Source organism: Amphiura filiformis, chromosome 15, assembly GCF_039555335.1.
Source record: "Amphiura filiformis chromosome 15, Afil_fr2py, whole genome shotgun sequence".
In the NCBI taxonomy this organism is placed as follows: Eukaryota; Metazoa; Echinodermata; class Ophiuroidea; order Amphilepidida; family Amphiuridae; genus Amphiura; species Amphiura filiformis.
Window position 1 is genome coordinate 9,637,386 of NC_092642.1, and position 21,441 is coordinate 9,658,826.

At 35.4% G+C, this 21,441-nt stretch overlaps 1 protein-coding gene across 4 annotated transcripts in view; it reads right to left on the minus strand.

Moving 5' to 3' along the window:
• Window positions 1–21,441, minus strand: part of LOC140171218 (protein FAM149B1-like) — a 64,113-nt gene that overhangs the window by 23,548 nt on the left and 19,124 nt on the right. For 2 of the 4 annotated variants that reach the window (XR_011861577.1, XM_072194433.1), the window contains exons 1-3: window positions 7,406–8,808; window positions 3,251–3,503; window positions 2,406–2,551 (exon numbers count right to left, since the gene is read on the minus strand). Coding sequence is in view for 3 of the 4 variants with exons in the window: in XM_072194433.1 (XP_072050534.1) it covers window positions 2,406–2,551; window positions 3,251–3,503; window positions 7,406–7,890 (884 nt within the window). In the remaining variant the exon portion in view is untranslated. Of the gene's footprint in view, window positions 1–2,405; window positions 2,552–3,250; window positions 3,504–7,405; window positions 8,809–21,441 lie in introns of those variants that run through there. The other 2 variants (XM_072194435.1, XM_072194434.1) reach the window with 1 other exon arrangement.

Sequence of the window (21,441 nt, forward strand, 5' to 3'; positions counted from 1 at the left end):
AATCGGTTAGCGCTGTATCGTAATTTTTATATCAGGCGTGTATTGCATGCGCTCTTAATCTAGGTTCGAACCCCACCCAAGTCTCCTCTCCGAATTTTTTTTTCTTCTTCTTCTTTTTTCTACATTTTCCCAGTTGTGTTTTTGAATCATATTGAACTGGTCAAAAAACGTATTTCATACAAAAAACGTTTATTTTTTCTCTTGATTTAATTGGAGAATACTGCCAACTGATACCTAGGGGGGGGGGGTAGATTATGCTGAGTAGTCTTTTGGTGACATGCTTTTGCCGAATTTGTCTGATAATATCTCCTATTGAACATGTTTGGGGTTCAAAGCAAATAAGCTAATCTATGTCTTTATGCTGCGAGAACTAGTGGCTTGGTGCTCGCTCATTAGATATAATTAATTCGAGGTTTTTTCCAATATGCCTTTCTAATGGGCATATCTGTATTCAAAATGTTAGGATCCTTCACTAATTTGGTGCTCCTCCTTTTAATCAAAAATATTTGAATTCTGAGCTTCATCTCAAATCTATCTTTATTTCAAAACATAATAGTCCCCTAGTAAAAAAAAAAGGAGTTCCTTCTCAATTCTAGCATTCAACAACATAAACAGCACAGTTCTTTAATTTGGTTGTGGTACTTTTGTTTTAAAACTTCTATTAAAGGACAAATATTATACCTGTAATAGTCTAAAATTCTACTAAGCATATGTTAACCACATGAGGTAACATTTCAGAACCAGGACAGCAAATTTACAAACCCCAAAACCTTGTTACATTCTGTTTAACAGGTAATTTACATACAACTGTGAGTGTGACACTTATTTACAACCTATTTGTTCCACATCCCTGATATAGTCCCAGAATTTCTCTTAAGACATTTTATTGAGACAACTGTTTTAACTTTCCTTCCCATTATATTAAGACCTGTTTTTCACTCTCTTAGGGAAGGTTAACCTGATTTTAAGCTGTATACTGACCCAACTCCATGTTGTTTTCATTTCCACTTTGATCCCACCGGAGTAGCTCTTCTACATTATACATGTAAATATTCCAAATGATCCATACTAATCGATGAACTAGAAATTATTCTTCCCATCCCCTCACAGTATCAGATCCCTATTGTGTTCCCCTGAGTATAACAAGTACTAAGGTCTACATTCTGTTTTTGCTGTATTTGGTTTTCATAATAGATTACACATACATTTATAGTACAAAGGGAGACACACTTCAAATTACTCCTGATTCCAGAAAAATACAGCATATGGATACAGCACTTAAGAATGTTTGGGGATTTAAAAATATTAACCTGTTGTGTCAAATGAAACATAGACCAATCATAATCCTTAAGTCGGAACTGCCAATAAAGTCTGATTTTAATATATGGTCAATTTTTGGGAATAAGGGCTAAAAACATGCATTCTTGCATGTTTTCTTACAATTGCAGCTGCAAAGAATTGACACAAGTTTAGGCATTCAAAATTTTGAGTATACACTAAGAGTTTCTGAGTTTGCATATATTTTGCTACCATTTTAAGCTAATTTTGATAACTGGTTATTATTTAAGATTAGAAAATTATGTTTTCCAAAAATTAGAATGCATAGCCTGAATTTGAAATTAGTCTTTGTACATAAGTCTTTGGGCGTGACTGTTACCTCATACGAAAAACACCCTAAAAATGCATGTTTGGGGCATTTTTTCCAAAATTGGCCAAATACAACAATTTGGCATATAATGCCAGGTCAAGGCATTAGCCAGAGAGGTGTCTTTAGGGTGTCCAAAATGGTCAAAAATACCTTATTCTACAAAATCAGGGTGGCCACTTCCTATTCACTCCATTATCATGATTATAAAAATCAGAATTTTAAGGTGTCCAAATTGAAAACAGGGTGTCCAAATGACACCTGGACACCCCTCTGGCTAAAGGATTAGGATTTATCTATGTTTCATTTAGCAAAACAGGATAATACTTTTTTCTGGAATTGGGAGTAAGTCTTGATGAATTGTGTTATAGCAGTATATGCACATGGTCAAAGACAAAATAATATGATATAAAATCTTCATCCTGCACAGAAAATACACAGGATGAGCAGATCCTTATCAGGGAAAATTTCCATCACGTCAGATTGTTATTTAGTTGTTACAACACATTACTGATTGGAGTTATCTTTGTTTGATCCAGTCAGTGTGAACAAAAACATATATACCTTATGTGAGGAAACCTTGCATTCCATTCTTTGCATTCATTTTATATACCTTATGTGAGGAAACCTTGCATTCCATTCTTTGCATTCATTTTATATACCTTATGTGAGGAAACCTTGCATTCCATTCTTTGCATTCATTTTATATACCTTATGTGAGGAAACCTTGCATTCCATTCTTTGCATTCATTTTATATACCTTATGTGAGGAAACCTTGCATTCCATTCTTTGCATTCATTTTGTAATTGCAAACTTGTCATAGCATTTTTCTGTTCCTCAAAGAGCATGTCGTCAATTTCGTCAAACATCTTCTGCACCGTTTGCGCTGCTTGTTTGTCGAATTCCTGAAACGGGACAAAAAGTATCACAAACAATTTTAAGCAGAGTAATTCAAAACAAAGTGTGAGTGAGTTACTGATAAAATGTTTAAAAAAATACCATTGTAAATAAATTGAATCTGGAAATCTGCAAAGACTACTTTTGCCATTTGAATTGGGTACGTAGTGGCTCTACATACAATTCCTGGACCTAAATAGTTTCCTATTTAAAGATTTTCGAAAAGTATCATTTTTCAAGTACTCCTTTTTCAAACACTAAAATCAAAGAATCTATGTATAATGTTCTGCAACACAATCCATGTTAAAAAAAAAAGTACACTATATAGACCATCGCAAATAATTGCAAGCTTTTCAAGCTTTTTGGGGAGCAAAATCATGCATATTGGAAAAAAATGCGCAAATTGCAAATTTTCAAAAACTGGTTCACGCCTTTTGCTCTCAAAAATCAAGCATTTTCCCTGTGCCATGTACAAAATATAAGATTAACATTTGACAAACTTCTGGAAACAGCTTATATCATATGAGTAGAATTTAACATTAGCTGGGGCATAACCAGGAGGGGGAGGTCACAGTCTTACATTGTAAAGAAATAATTTGGAAGCAAAGTTAGGCTGAAAATGCATGGTAAATGAGTTCCTCTTTTGATGATGTTACAAAAAAAAATGGGTAACATGGAGGTGGAAGACTGAGCAAGTCTACACTTACATCATCAGCCCATGAGAAGAGGCTACTCCTCTCTGTGGAGTTGCCTGTCGTCCATCCACTATGGCCATGACTATTGGACAGCACCAGGGCATTAGGTGTCTCAGTCTCTTCAGAAGGCGATGACGTCCCACTTGCTGAGGGCGTGACATAGCTACTTAGGGCCTCCTTGACGCTCTCTAGGTAATGCTGTGGGAGGACGTCTTCTGGCCGTTCTGGCAAAGGATAGTTGTCTGTCCGAGACGAGATGCGCCTTCTGAAAAATTAAAAAAAATATTGGAAAGTATTAGATGAAAAGTGTAGAAAAGTGGAAGACTGAATAAATGCAGCACACAGAAACCAAAGGCAATTTCTTAGAATATTTGCCCTCAATATTGCATTTCCCAAGAAGATAAGCCAAATTTCCAACAAAAAATATCAACATTTCCCATTATTTCTTTATTGGGGAAGGTTTACCTTTCCTCCAAATTGCCAAAATTTCTGTCTAAAATTTTCATGGAACAATTAGCTGCCTGGTTTCAGCATTTTCCATGCATTGCATATATGCGATGACAAAATTAAAAAAATTGTACTTTTGCACAATCATGATCAATGAAGCCATTTTATGAACATATTTTCAAGGCATTCCTAGCATATACATTAATAGGACTGTCACCTCCCAGTGCCAAAGCAATTGCATATTGCAATAAAATGTTTACGCAACATAAATATTCATGTTCTTTACATATTTTATAAGCACAAATTAAAAAAAAAAAATTTCCAAACAAGATATCTGGCATTTATGGCCCAAATTGACCAATTTAAGGGTCCAGGTGAGAAATACAGACACCAAGTAGTTAAACAATGGGGTTTTAGACCCTGGACCCCCAAGCCAGGACCCACAGGCTGTGACCCCTTTCTACATGGATGTGGTTATTGAATGAGTTGAAACACAAAAATGAGTTGAAACACAAAAATTACTTGATCAAAAATTACTGTGCTGGTACTTTCCCCCTTCCCCAACCTATACAAGTTAAGGTGAAAGGTTAAACCAATAAGGTGATGATGTAATGGAGTCAAAAATCAACTTGTCAAAATAAAAATCAGCTGATGTTTCATTGTGTGCAAACCATGTGCTTGTAATGCTAAGGATTAAACCTGTAAGGCCCTTCGCACTTGATTATTAGTTTCCTGTTTACCGCCCGCGTCCAAAATTGAAAATCTCAAAATAATTAATTATTTTATTTATATTTCTAATTCTCTCCTTTAAAATAACTTTCAACTACTTCTACTTCCCATTTTCTGACTTTAATAACATCAACAATAATGATGAATAAAAAAGGAGTACAACTCCACCTTCACTTATTTATAAAATCAAATATTGTTGTGAAATAATTAAATGCCCGCTCTAGTCAAAGTGAGTCAATAGTTGCTTGTAATAGTTCAAACTAAATAAAGAAAATAAAAGATAATTAATAATTAATAATTAAAAGTCACCTTGTCCCTTTTTCAAAATCTTTAACAGGAAACTAATAATCAAGTGCGAAGGGCCTAATGATTTAATTTGAATGAAATATGGCTATTAAAATCTGCATGAATGAATGAATGAATGAATGAATGAACGAACGAACAAAGGAACAAACAAACGAACGAATGAATGGACCGAACAAACAAACAAATGAAGAAAAGAAAAGAAAAGAAAGAAAGAAAGAAAGAAAGAAAGAAAGAAAGAAAGAAAGAAAGAAAGAAAGAAAGAAAGAAAGAAAGAAAGAAAGAAAGAAAGGAGTGAATGTAATTTTAAACACAATATCTTTTTGCATACAAGATGTTCCTCAGAGGCTTCGATATGAATTCTAAAATGGTAGAATTAGTGGAAATTATATTGCGTCAGTCACTAACTACATTAATTTCATATCTACTTCTGCTCAATATTTCCCAACACCATATTACAGCCAAATGATACATGTAACTGATACCAAATTACTTTGTTTTGAATTTTCATAGCCATCAATTTTGGTAACTAACCCCAGTATGCAATTTTCCGCATCACTTAATTAGTGCAAGAAATAACCATTGGTTGCATAGCAACCGTGTGGTCCGCATACACAATATGTGACATATGAAAGTAATTCATCAATATCAGATATAGGTCTTGTGTAATTAATGTCTGCCATCAATATGTGGTTCAAGTGCATTTTAAGGCATTTTCAATACTTTATTTCATTTTTATGTTTCCAATTTTTTTCATGTATTTTTTTTTAATTATAAAGAACTTTCCAAATAAATTAAACACGGTTCTAACAACAATAACCGGTTCTATCGTTTTGTTTTCTAGTAAATTGTTCTTAGCACATTATGTTACCTACATGTAGTTAGATCACAAATCATAATTAGGTCTAAATTAAAACTCATGACAAGGCAATTTTTTTTATTGCTCGACTTACATTTTTATACACATAATGAAATATTTTCACAAATACATTTCACAATTCTTCTATCAATTTATGCTTTTAAACATTGTTACAAAAATCAAAGAAAAAAAATAAATTGGCCAATTTCTCCAAGCAGGGTCAGAATTTTGTTCCACTGTGTGGGAATCAATCTTGATTCTGCAGACTTAATTTGTGGAAATCATTCAATTCTTGCCAATCAACTTCTGTGTAAACTACGAAAGTTTGCAAGAATTTGAACAAGATGAATGAACTACACAGATTCCAATTGTACACCAAATCTTGACTTCTACCCCAGTGTGAATACACTCAATATATAGTAAAGCTGGCAGCTAGAGCTAGTTTGCAATTAAAAGAATTGATTCTTGGATACATTTAACAAATGAGTACGACAGCTTTGAGACATTTATTTATTGTTTGCCTAAATGTGCTAATGGATTTTCAGAAGCACTAATACTATCAGGGACTGTCTTTTGAGGAGAGCGAGAGCAATTATTGCTCTCTACTGCTCTCCTTAAATCTGATATAGGAGAGTGATTTTTAGCTCTCCTTAGATGACTATTCTCTCCTTACATTATATTGTAAATGCTCTTAACAGCTCTGCTTGAAAGCTCCAGAAGAGCTATTTAATGCTCTCCTGCAAATTACAAAAGACAGTCCCTGTACTATCCTTAATTGTTGATGACAACTGACACAATTATGTCATTTTATCCACTGTTCTTTGGTTCACTTTTTTCTCTAACAAAACCGCTTGTTTTTCTGACTACTTGTTTCAATCCTTTTCTAGCTAGCTATTGAATATGTTTTATAATTTCCTTTTTCCTTTTTAATTTCTAAGCCAACATAAAAGATATGCCACCAAAACTGAAATACAAGCCAGATACTAAAAAAGATAGAAACAAACTTTTTATGAATGCTAGTTATAGAATTTTAATCATCCCCTTCACTCTGATTAGTATACTACTAGAGGCATTTTAGTTCGCAAATCAAACTACATGTATAATTGAAGACTGAATTAAAAAGACTAGTTTGCGTCTGACGTCAGGGTGAAGGTGCGATGTGATTTACAGGGGCGGATCCAGGAATTTTTGATAGAGGGGGCGCCTTTTGGTCGACGACGAAAAAATGGTGTTAAGGGGGTTACCCCCTCGAAAACTCAACGGTTTTGGCCCATTGTTTGCTGTTCATGACCGAATTTGTTCATTTTTTTAATTTCTTTAATTTTTGTATTTTTAAGTTAGGCGGCGCCTTTGCTAGTCAAAAAATAGAGGGCGCGCCGGCTGCACCCCCTAAATCCGCCCCTGACCTGAGCAGTACAGTACAGCATTTTTGGTCTGGTTAACAAGACATGTATCATACCACTGTGATCATACATAAACTAGTCTTTTAAATTCGGACTTCAATATTATTATTTTGGCTGGTGATCACCTGCCTGTGTAGATGGTAGTGGTCGTATTTAAGCAGTAGCTTGTACATTTGTATTAATTGGAATGAATTTTCATAGACTATAATACGATTGCCTGCACTGCAGCAATACTCCCAATTTTTCCATTTTATTTATTTATTCGCCCATTTTTATTTTTTGTAGAATCAGAGAAGTTTACACTCTCCAGCAAGAAAGTTTACACTTCCCTGAAGAATCTATTTTTCTTTCAAATCTAGTTTTTCTTTCACTAAGTTTCATTCCTCAAAACACAATCCCCCTCATACATATTTTATACCCACGTACATCAGAAGCACAGTTGACAAAATCTGAGCCGCCTCATCACCATCCTTGGGTAGCCTATGACTATGCGATACGATTTTCCCACTTTGACGTAGAGGTCGCCTTTCTTTTTTCTTCCGACATGGATATGTAGCAGCACTTGAGATCCTAGGCGACAATATTGTGCTGATTCGAGTCATATTGGATCTTGCACTGTTAGTCACCCCACAACAAAGGGGCCAATCTGTATAATTCTCTATCCCATTGCTACCACTGGTAGTGGTAGTACATGTACCAGTCTTACATGTATAGCTCGAAGTAGAACCATTGCTAAGTCGTGAGCTACAACCAAAACTATTCACCGAACTCTTACGAGGTTTACCCAGAGTTCGCATACAAGGTGCCGATTTGTGCGCTGTAGGTTTGCGTGTGGTGCGCTTACTGTTCTTTCCATTGCGAGGTGTAGATCTAAGCTTACCAGGGGATACAGAAGGCAGTGAAACAGGCATACTACTAGGCACTCAGTCTAATGCTATTCATCATGTTGTAGGTACACTTGCTCCATCTTGATCCATGGTTGATGGTTAAATGGTACCATTTCATTATCTGCTTGTTCCAAGAACACTGCCTTACATGTATGCTGCACATAGCTATAGGTAGCCAAACATTCCTGTTTTACTACTTCTCTGATGTATATTATCAATTTTGTAGGATAAACTGCAGCTTAACACAAGTCATGCACTTCAACTTTAAGGAAAGGTCAGACATCTGCTCTGCATTCTTCAGGGTTAAAGACCTTGACTGTATAAAAAAAAAGACTTCCAAGTAGATGACATTTTCTGCTATTATTATATGATACCATATCACTCAGAAGCGAAGCGAAGCAAAGTGATCTCTTTTTATTTTCATCTGAGAGAAATAGCCCTCATCTGTTGTATAATAAAGACACAGAATCTTTGATTTTGTGCATCCACTATTCCACTTCAAATCAGAGCTAATCAGCAAGTCCTTTCTTCCCTCAAATTAAGAAACCATTATAGCAATATGCAAATTTTGAAAATAATTCCAGAGGTACTCCTGCATTTTAAACGACGAACTAACGACTTTCCAACAACCACTGTTTGGAATGGGTATAATTATACCTCATCAAATTTCTCTAGCAACCCCAGAGAGTTCAACTTCCACCTCAGGGCTTTGGTTCCTTATGCAAATAAGGCGTGTGGTTCGTTTGGTTCAACGATTAAAACCTGTGTATGACAATGCAATTCAAAAGCAAATGTAGCCAATTATTTTAATGGGATTCTCGGATGTCATAACAAACGATGCAAATGTATGTTTTCTTCCTGAGAAGTTCAGTAATTGCTGATTGTCTTAATGCATGTGCAAATGCAATTTCACAGACCCAATTAGAAGACAAAAGCATCTCAAGACCATTTCAATACAAGTCATGAAAAAACTGGGTTTTTTTTCTCCAGAAAATACCCAGGAATAAATAGCTTTGTTTGTGTTAGCAAATCTATTGTGACTTTTACTCATTAAAAACTCAGTCCCGAAATGTTTTTCCTGTACTTTAAAATATTTCTTTGTAGAATGTCCAATCATTCAATCATGTTATATATATCATCCTGTCCAAATCATTGTGTCTCCCAGCTCATATATTAGCATTCAACCATCATACACTTTAACATTAAAAGTTCAGGCACTGCTATACGATGTATCGACTCCACAGCAGAAACTGATATGGTACATTTCCATACGATACACATTCCCGATGTATTCCGTCTCATGATCAATAACGGAGCCCAGGTGGAACGCAAATTTGAATTTTGTTCATTAATTAGTATTGCTCCTCCACTGGTTGTTAACCAAACATAAACATAATATACTATTTAAATACAGCTGTGTTAGTTAATCTAGCATCTCGTCGCTCCTTAATAAATTTCACTTATATCCACTACGATACGATGCATTGCATTCCTTCCATTTAGCCATCCTCGCATCGGGTTTTATTTATCACCATGCTCCCACTTTCCACTTCACTTCACTAAATCTCCCAGCCAACGATTGCTATAGTCACAAATAATCATGGTTGTAATCGATGACAATGTTTCTCCGATAGCTTCAACATCAGCATGCTTTGTTTTCCATGCATAGGTTGTGCAGATCCATTGAAGTCAATCTGAGTGTCAAACATGACATACAGATGTATGTCCTTCTATCTATCTATATATCTATAAGAGAATGACAGCTGCATCAGTGTTACCAGATGCTCATCTTTTCTTTAAGATGAGACAATTAAGTAAGCATGACTTCCATCTATAAATTTTCACAATTTTATTAGCAGCATAGCAGCATAAAATATATGTCAATGATTCTGCTATTGAAAATTTGAAATATTTTACTATCAATTAAATTCATAAGCTAGCCAGCGAATTGCAATTTGCAAAAACGCAAAATTACTCTATGTAAGTCCAGGGATACGCAATTATTATGCTAAACTATGTTTACACACACACAGTCCATTCCAGTAAGAGATGCAGTATTCCAATACAGAAAATGTTTGATGTGTTGAATTTTCACAAAATGAATGAGAACTACACAGATACCAATTGTACACCAAATCTTGACTTTTACCCCAGTGTGAACACACTCAATATAGGAAAGCTAACAGTATGCACATGCAATTGTAGTGTAAAATTAATTTTCCCATGATTTTGTATATTGATGAATTTTTCTTGACTGCAAATATTTGTCACCCAAGAGATGTATCTTCAAGCTAGCATAACTGGTGTGTGTTGTCAGCCTTCGCTAACAGCAGGTACAGCGTTGGAGCCAGAGGGCTACTGACAAACCAGAACTGAACGAATCAATGACATGGTAAAATTAGAGTTATTCTTGTTCAATATTATAAAAATATCTACCAAGCTTGTTCAATACCAAGTGACACATGAAAACCAAATGATTAAAAGTAGTACACAGCTTTTTCATTAAAAAAAATTGACAATATTGATCATTTTGATGAGATGTGTGTAGAATTGACATTCAAAGTGGTTGTTGTTATCAGTAGTTTCCATGGAGACATATTACAAACAAGATGGCAAATTCATGTTATTGTTTACATCTCGGCCCATACCTGCATAATATATTATTAAGGACATGGTCATATTCATGTGTATTGTGTTGTTTGTGGCTATTTAGCTATTTGTAGCAAATGGCAATTTGGTTCAGTTTTCCTGTACACATTTTGTTCTTACATGAAGATGGGTTTTATGTATTTTATTTTTTTAATATGAAAAGATTTCTATTCCCTGTGGATGTATTTTTATTTTATAAAAAAAAAATACTTAAAGCCCAATTCCATTTGGATGTATATTTTTTATTAATTAATTTAAATTAAAAGAAAAACAAGAAAAAGCCAAGATACAATGCACACACAGCACTACTGATATTGGATCAAGAAATTATACCAATTTGCAAATTTGACCAAATTAGATTAACTAACGATATGTAAACACAGTACCTATGCATCAAGTATCAACACCCAGGCTAATTACATTAATGAACCCATTAGCAATCAGCCATCACTATGACAACGAGCATCAACAAACAAACGACAAGTATGCACAAACTCAGGATAATGGAATCAAATTTGGCAGGCATTTTACCTCAGCCCAATTATATTGTGTATTTTTTACTGTAAAACATGCTGCTAGATAATTTAATTCAGGTGGAAAACTGATAATTTGTGGCATAATTCCACAATTTGAATTTCTTGGCTGAACATCCCCAGGGGGGCACTCATGTATAAAAGTTGTAAGCAGGCGCGTGAATTGACTTATAAAAATTACACTAAGCGAGGATGTTGAAAATTTGTCAAACTAACCCAAAATGGAGTTTACTCAAATAAAAACACCCTAAGCGAGGAATTGGTTTGTAATTTGCCCTTAAACATGGAGAGACATTATAAAAACACCCTAAGCGAGGAATTGGTTTGAAATTTGCCCCTAGGATAGACATTGCGTGTGCAGTGAATGATGATCGGCTATACTGACACTGTTGCAAATTGGCTCCGAACTTTTTTAAAATCTGGTTTGTAAAATCGCTCGAAAACTACTCTTTTGTGCAGAATAACTTGATAAATATGCCACCACTCATGGCCGTTAATTGGGTGATTTAAAAAAGACTACCCTAAAACACCCCTTCTTCTAGTAAAATTAGTGTTTTGACACCCTAATTGCAGATCCTCGTTTTGCTTTTCAAAACCACCCTAAATCCATGTTTTCTTTCACGCTGATGCTTACAAGTATAATTCTGAGTGACCCCCCGGGTGAACATCACATCAAATTGGGCTACATGCTTTCTATAAAGAGATGATCACTGTTTCAAATTGCTGAAAAAAAAAACCAATGAAATAGGGACAATTTGGTAAATTCTTTTATTTAGTTATGACTCATCATTCATTTTAGCTTCATATCAATCGCTTTAACTTTAACCAAGAATGCAAACTGTACAGATAAAACACAGAATTTTATGATTGTTATGGTAGTAGAGATACTGCTGCTGCTACATAGAGGGCAGTATTCTACATGATACGATATTACTGAACAAGCCTGGAGGGGTAGGACACACAGTTGCTCCAGTCGGCTACACATTGCAAAATGCCATTTTGGAAAGGGAAATATGGTTGAAAATAAACCAGTAAAAATAAGAAAAACAATCTGAAGAGAGCTACATCTGACTGAAAAGCAAAACAAGTTCTTCATCCCCCCCAATAAGGGGTAATAAATCCCCCGACTGGCAGACAAAAGTTACAGTAGGGGGCTGTTTCTTCAGTGCAGTGATTGGTCCTTGTACCTCTTAATTTGACAGTTTGGACCTCTTTAACTCTAGACATTAGAGATATTATATCCCTGAATGTTACTCATGTGAAAAGCCTTAGCAACCAACACAATTCACATTTGTTATGTTTTGCTGTTTTTACTTCTCTAATTGAATAAGGTTTAAATACAGATTATCTGTCTGGAAATTATACTTCACTGGATTGTAATTCTGTAAATCCCTCACCTTGCTTAACATCATGATTACAGACAGTGAGCATGGTGAGTGAGCAAATCTATAATTTCAAATAAATTTCACAACTTTCAAGGAAACCAAACATTTGTGGTGGATTTGCCAAATGAACCACACAAAATATGAAGATAGGGTGGATGGGATGCAAAATATGCTGATAATTTACCAGTGAATTCAAGCAGGGATGTGCAGCTCTACATGTACCGGGTGTGCACTACTCTGTGGAACAGCCCAATGTTTTCACCCCTCTGTAGGATGCTCATTACTTTATAACAACTCAACATTTTGCTGGGACATTTTGTTTGCACTCTGTATAGTGTGCACCACTCATATAATAGCCCAATGTTCCTACCCCTTAGAGGAAACTCCCAAATGATGAAGTAGGGTAAAACCTAAAGTGACAACTGACCACTCATGCTCATTATTTGCGGTACATTATGATCCACATGAACTGGAGACCTGTGGGCTTTTTCAATTGCAAAAATGCTTTGAAACATACTTTTTCACTATATGGATGTAGCCAAGATAGTATACGGTCATTTTCACGGTAAAGGGTGTAACTTTTGATTTTTAGGGTCAAAATTTCAAACCACTTAAATATGTTTCTGTTTACTGAAATCATGCATAGAAGCAACTTAAATTCCAGTAAAATAATGTTTCAAGGCTTAAACTTTTTGATTTCTAATAAAAAATTTGACATTTGCATAACATTTTGGTTAAAATCTAAGAAAAAATGTATTTTACATAACCTCAGAAAATTTTGACATGAAAGCTGGAATACATGTGAAATTCCATTCCAAAGTAAGTCAACAGATATAAGTTAAATTTTATACCATGTTTTGCTATGTTTGTAATTGCAGTTTTGAAAATTTTTAACATCAAGTGTCATTTACAATGGAAATTTCCAAACCTTAAACATATTTTTAAGTTTTAATTGGGTTCCTAAAATAATTTGAATGTCTAACTTCATGTGCACATACTACTTGATGAAAGGAACCTCCCAGCCAAGTTTCACAGAAATTGGAGTTATTTTTAGAATTGGCAATTCAAGCGATTTGTGTTTCGGAGGCTTCAGTTAACAACACAGGTGATCATAAAAGTAAAATATTTAGCTAACTACTACAAGTTGACATAAAAAATAGGTAAAAAATATCACAATTACCAGTTTTCATGCTTTGCTTCTAAGTATTGAATTTCAGTTGTGACAAAATTAAATTATCACAGCAAGTCATTTTTTTTTTTTGTATGCTTCATGTTAACAATTGTTAAACATTGCAGAAGTAGTTTTTTGAAAACAAGTGTGTTAGGATCATCTAAGCTGTTATTTTCTTGTGTGTATTGAATCAATGATTCTATGCGGCAGATATTGTAGATTTATCACACATTAATTTTTTCACCCATTTGTTAAGTATGGTGTTTTTTGCATGTGAAGCCTCCGAAACAGGCTTTTTAAGGTATCAGTATATTTTTCAAACATTAACCATAATGTCAATTTTTTTTTAAATTTATGACATTCTGCACATATCAAGTAATAATTACAATGCAGATATCAGTATGAAACACACCAATTTAGATATGCATAGATGATAATTAAGTTTATTGTTGTTTCGGAGGCTTCATTTGTTTCGGAGGCTTCAATTGTTAACGGAAAGTTTGTATTGGGTCCCATTTTCAAACGGTGATATATATCTCCACGATTTAAAAACATGTGACTTGAGGATCTACTTTGCTACATTTTGATAAATAGATTGGATGAGCTCTTTTATTTATATTTGCACAAGCTTGCTGAACAGTTTGTTTCGGAGGCTTCAAAAAAGTTAACGGAAAAACGGCTATTTGAAGTCAAGATTTTATAAAAATTTTAAAAGCTTGCAAATCGGCTAATTTTTGTTACCCATTTCAAGTTAAGATAACAACTGTTATGAATCAAGAAGAAGTGAAGAAATAACCAAGAATTATGAACCAAAGCTACACCCACAAAGTTTGTTAACAATTGTTAACGGAAAATGAAGCCTCCAAACGACAAATATCAAGTCCGGTTCTCAAAAATACAGGGCCGTTCACAATTAAATCTAATGTGGCAGTGTTTACTGAACATATGACTGTACTTTCAGGATAAGAAAAATAATCCATGAACTAACTGAAGAAAACACAGGGTTTTACAAAAATGTTACTGTTTTTTATAGTTTTTCAAAATGGCAATATTAAGTACATTTAAGCCTGCTAAAACTGAATGCAGTAACTCCCAAAGCTGATTATGCTACCCAAGGTAGCTGCTAACTAGATGACTTATGTGGCCAAAAATCATGGAATTCTGTGGCTTTATTAGAACACTACGGATTAAAATGTTAAAAATCCAAAGTTACACCCTTTACCGTGAAAATGACCATGTATACTAAAGCAACAAAGCTCAAAAAGAAGTGCAATTAACTACCATTAGTAATTTTTAAGGTGCTAAGTCACATACCAGATATCTTATCTCATTAATATTTGACCACATAGTCTAGCGTATGTTCACTGTTCAGCGTACTTGAGAATTGCGATTCCTATGTCAATCCCTGACTGCCTGTCCACACGGATCAGTGAAGACTAGAATCCATGAGTTTTGCAATGACATCAGCTTTGGAAATACAGCATGTACAACCAGAAGCTTAACTGTGATCTCTCTAGTGACACGCCAAATGAAAAACCATATTAATTAAGGGGGTAATATTAATACCATAGATGAACTCAGCACCCAAGAAATATAGCAAAATGGACCCCTTGAGGATCATTCGGGGATATCACAAAATCCCCTAGATTTTTTTGGGACAAACTTAGGAATTGGAATCCTCAATACATTTCACACAGTGGATTTCCTCCAGTTCATGCTTGAGAGTCATGTTGCTTTAAGCAAAAAGCCCACCATGTGGACATGCCTATGATAGTCATAGACACGCCTATCATTATTCCTACAAATGTGTGTATTTATTTACATACCGGAAGACCACTTGCCAGTCAACAATAATGCCAAAGGTCCCTGGGAGAATGGGACCCCCCCCCCTTTACTAAACAGAAAACATATCCTACAGTATGTGTGTGAGAAAGCTCAGAGACATAGCCAAAGTCCCTGGCTCTCCCAGGGACTTGAAGGAGCGTTAGGGGTGGTGCCCAAAATTTGAATTCAATAGATTTTAATAGATGCATTTAAATTTAGAACTCTTAGAGCTCTTTAAAAAACAGTGATATGAAGAAAGAAATTCTTTCATATATCACAAAACATAATCACTGTTTTCAAATAAACAATAAAACTGTTGCCCACAATGTAACTCAGTTGAACATTAACTAAGTGTCCCCTGGATGTGTTCTACACAAGCATAATGGATCTCACCCAGGCCGTCTCTTTGCAACCATGTTAACTGCTGACAGCTAATCAATGTAATAGAGCCATTATCAATGAGATAGCTTTACAATGCCAATGTTGACATAATGTACGCCTTTGTATGCGTAACAATTAATGATTTCTGTGATTATTTGATCATGGTTTGATAACGGTTTGATACATTTATTACTATTCTTCATTTTACACCCATGTCAAAACATGGTATCTGTAACTAAGGCCTTGTAATGCTTTTGTCTTGGGTACATGCAGTTACTATGTTAGGGGGGCTTGAGCCCGGGCTTGAGTAACGGACTTGTTATGTCTACAGGTACTTGACTGGTTCCACGATGCAACACTGTTTTTTTCTGTGATGCAAATAAAAACTTTATTCTTAGCGCATTTTATTCAGTAAAGAAAAAGATAATTGTTCAAAAGAAGATAACTTTACACTACAATACCCATGAAATGTGACACAATATGAATTTTGAAAACAATTTTGTTACATGGCTCTAGATTTATAGTTACATTTTCACAACCTGAATGAAAATTAAACCCATGCACAATAAGTGGATTTGCTCTTGGGCAGCAGGTAAACTAACAAGAAACAAAGGGGCACACAGTGGCACCTGCAAAGACATTGTCATTGAAACTTTCTCATCATCTGAAAGTATGTTGCATTTGAAAGAAAGCAAAAAATAAAAAAAGTAAAACAATGCTGGCAAACCAGTTCAAGTTATTTGCAGTTAAAAACACTTGGCCTAGAGGTATATTGCATTGGGAGTATATTGGCACCACCACAAATTAGCTCCCTCCCGTCCCTCCTGCAACTGGCCAATAGTTTCTAAGATAAGCTTCTTTCATTTCTTGCTACATCAACTTTCTAGTATTGACCATAACCCGGAACAGGTGATAAAAGTCATTATTCACAAATTGCGAATTGCAAATAATGAAAGAATCCAACAAGTTAAAATCAATGACATTTCCCATGAAAGTTATTAATAAGCAAATGCTCAGCTACTGCTTGTCAACAAAACTTTAAAAACATTTTAGAAATGCAAAATATATAAGTTTACAAATTGGTACATAGGTCATGGTATCAAAAGACAGCCAATATGATACACAATGAAAATTCAATTTTATTCTGACATACCAAACCAAAGCCCCCCCCCAAAAAGGTCATGGTAAAGTATTTACTGAGAATTAAGGAGCTTTATCAATAACATAATATGAGGACTTGTTTTTCTTTACAAGACATCAATTGAATTGATAAGGCTGGCATCGATAAGAAAACAAATCGCCAACTTGTCATTGATCAACCCATCTTTGAGGGAATTGTGGGCATACAATGCTTGTCACACTCGAGGGGCTATTTCTGACTATGAAATCAATAAGGGGGTAAATATTTAATGCATCCTATCTTGTCCAGGCATTGAAAAAAAACTTTGTGTCACAAGACCACTATTAGTTAATTTATCGTGCATTCACTGCAATGCATTTTTTAAAGCGAATTTGAAATGCAATGTTCAGAATACTTGAGTACGTATTACAATTCTATTGACACACAACTTTAGCATGTTTAGCAATAGATTGGTCAACTGCAACTTGAACTACAATACAGTTTTAATTCAGAGTCTGCTGTCAGGTATGTCAAGCAGGCACGTACGCAGGGGGGAGTGGCGTGCTAATCCAGGGACTGCCTTTTGAGGATAGCGAGAGCTATTGCTCTCTACAACTCTCTTTAAATCTGATATAGGAGAGTATTTTTAGCTCTCCTTAGTTGACCATTCTCTCCTTACATTCTAAATGCTCTAAACAGCTCTCTTTGAAGGCTCCACAAGAGCTATTCCTCCAGAAGTGCTCTCCTGAAAATTCCAGAAGACATTCCTTGTAATCCTGCGTACGCACCTCTGAACAAACCACAATTTCATTACTGAAATCTGCAAAATGTTCAGGATTTGCTAATTTCCTAACTTTTGTGTGTGCAACACTGAAAGTGTGATCTTGGAGAAAATAAATTTATAATTCATAAAATTTGTAAAATATAACTAAGCTTTGTAAATAATTATGCAACAATGATGTCATAGAGCTTAAAACCCCACTCTTTCATTCCCCATCTCTCTGTCATTTCATATCATATATTTATTGAAAACGTTTGCAGACATAATTTGATTAGCATACTTTTGTTCTGCCGGTAAAATTTTTTTTGGGATTCAAGGGAGCATTTTTCTAAGTGATTAGCATACTTTTGTTCTGCTGGTAAAATTTTTTTGGGATTCAAGGGAGCATTTTTCTAAGTGATTAGCATACTTTTGTTCTGCCGGTAAAATTTTTTTTGGGATTCAAGGGAGCATTTTTCTAAGTGTGGATGCTCAGGTTAATTGACAAATTGAGCAGCACGAGCAAAGTGGCGGTAGGTATGGGTGATGTGCTGCATGTTACGCTCATACTTGTATGTAATGTTGGAGGGGATGTGCCCCTCCCAGGGTGCCCCTGAGAGAGAAGTAGTAAATTGTTTGAAAATCAAGGTCCAATTGAAGCCATTTGGTGCACCATTCTTACACTATTGATTATGCTAAAACTAGTACATAATCTAGGCAAAAATTGCGCACATTTTGTTAGCAGCAAAGCACCACTGGAGGAGAAAGGTGCAGGATCTAGAAAACAGAACATATTGGTAACAGTTCAAGTGGATACATTATTGACCATGATCACTTCAGGAGCTGAGAAATACATAGCCTTTACTTTCTGGTGGAGTTCAGAGCAAGAACAGCTCTGGTACAGGGCAATCATGTGTCAATTAATAACAATAGAATGAGGTAAGCAATGTACTGATTGCTAAGTAACTGTACAACATGCCAAGTTTGAAGTACTCTTCCCAAAAACAAAAATCCATAATTTCTCTGAACTGACTACTCATGCAGCTAATACAGGCATTATGCCTATGTGTGAAACTTGCAATCCCTCCCTACATTTTGTACATCTAGAAAGTTTCATCATGTCAGTCTGGAAGAGGATGTAAATCAGCTTAACTGGTTCCCAGAACAGGTGTCATAGTAAATATGTTAAGTGGCTACCTTATTTGGATAACAGTTGACAGTTACAATTCACACTTGAATATGAAAATTGGATTTCAAAGACAGTCCTGGCATAATAGCTACCATCAACATACAGGGTATGTTTCCAAGATGAGAAATGTTTTCCAAGAGTCGTTTTTGCTGGACCATAACTCTAACTTATCAAAGTGTGCAGTAGCTTACTTTAATAGCAGGGATATGTGATATAGTACTTATACTGACTGACTGACCGACCGACCATTTTGATAATGAACCCCTCCCCATGTGTCAAATGAAAGAGAAAAAAAGTAAAGAATGTACGGTAATAAAAAATACCCCCCTGAATGACACTCCTTATATTAAGGTCCGGGTTAATATTCATTTACTCCGTCACTTGCCTTTTGGTTTTTAATAGATATATCTCGTAATGCCAAAAGGGTATAACCCACCCGGGTTGTGCCAAACGAAAGTGAAACAAGAATGTTTATAAACAAAAGGAACAATAATTATATTATAATGATAATTTGTTGTGAGTGTATAAACATAACCAAGCCTTATTTGAAAACCATTGTGCTATCTACTGCTGATAGCAGGCATTGACACGTTTTGAACACTGGGTAAGAAACCAGTTGGGTAGGGTTTTTTACCCAACATTTTTTTAGTAAATTTTAACCATCATCAGGTTACTTTCAGTAATTTACCCAATATTGGGTAAAAAATCCTTACCCAACCCATGAACAACCTCATGAGTTGGGTAAGGTTTTTTACCTAATATTGAGGCCTGGCATACAAGGCTAAGACTTGAGGCTATGGTCGATAGGCTCATTATCGATTGTCAAAAGTATTGATAATCGGAAAATTCAGATTTCCGACATGTTGGTACACTCAACATTTGGTAGTATCGATACACAAAACGATATGGCACACATACTTATTATCCCAAATTCCCATCTCCCAATTCCAAGCTGAGCCATCATGTCATCTCAAACCCCTCCAGAAGATCCCCCAAGAGATTTTGCACGCTCATGTTGTTATGTAGGGGCCTCTTCTGTTGTATAATAAACATTGAAGAAACATAAATTGCATCTTGAAAATGTGTCAATATATCGATACTGTTTTGATATGTCGCATAATTTGCTTCTGATAAATTGACTTCAAAAAACTGTATCGATAACAGGGCTAATGGTCGATGCTTCAAAAAACGGGTTTGCAGTTTAAAAGCCTGGTCTTACAACCTCGTTAGCCTTGAGGCTAGACTAGCGAACTGCTAAGCCACCCATCAAGAAACTCGCCCTAGATGTCTACGAAGACTCACAAAATGTCCGCTATGACTTGGCTAAAAAATGTATGATTGCCACAACAAAAAGCCACCTTGACCTTAACGCTTAAATATAATCAGTAGGCCCTATGGGACGTTTTTTACTAACTGCTGACGAAAACCTTTTATTCCTGAAGGAAGGTATCAAGTTCAGCTTTGTGGGAACTAATAAACCAACTAACACTTGATAGCGGGGAATTCATAATATCAATATATACCACCTGGGTATGTTTGGTTTTGTCAAATTGTAGGCTCATAATCCATAGAATGTCACATTTAAAAAAAAAATCTTTTTTTACAGCTTTTACAACCCTGTGACTATCCTGGTGACTATCTTACTCCGTCTGAGCTGAGGGAGGGGATGATAAAATTATGGATATGAGAAGCTATGAGATGCAGGGGTCGCGCTAACCTGCGTTTCTGCGCGTACAGCGCATATTTTTAAGTTTGAGCGCATCTATTCATTTTTGCATACCAGTTCAGGGGTTTTCATGCGCGCAGCGGAAAAATGAAAACATGTGAAAGAAAAATAAAAGCTTCGATCTCCAATATTTACGACCTGTCCAGAAATTATGTAACATAATATTGAAATGCAAACATAAATGTTGAAGTGAAGTCGCCGTAGCATTGTAACATAATTTAAAAATAAAAATAAAATACACGCCGCCAGCGTAATTTAACACAGATTGTGATATTGTCTAGAATCACTGATGAGTTTTATTGCAGTACTGAATGACGACACGTACGTGAGTTGGTAAATTCTAAATTCTAGGGATCGGTAAGAAATGCTTCAAGGGTGGTGTGTAGAGATATGCCAGCGGTAAAATACAAGGCCGTAGAAGAAAAAGTGACAAAAATTTGCCCTTGAATTATGTTTTATAGTCAAAATACTCTAGTAATTCAATAAATATCATGATATTTGGCCTAAACTTGAACTCATTTGCAATGAAATGTCATTTTTTATTGAGTAAATCATGGCTTTTTCACTCGTCCATGTGACTTGCAATGCTGTTGAATTCTGCACTTTGCCGAAGTTGCACTGCATTTTATGGAATTCGGCGAACTTTTATGGCATAAAGCAACACTTTTATAGCAAGTACACTGCGTGGGAACTTTCTTTAAAAGCCAGATAGTTGTTTAATAGCGAGAATCGTGGCGTGAAAGGGAGATCGCGTTTTTGCCAGGCCTTAACTATTTACACATCATAGGCCTAACCAAAATCACAAAATCTGATACTGATATATTGAAACGGGCATTC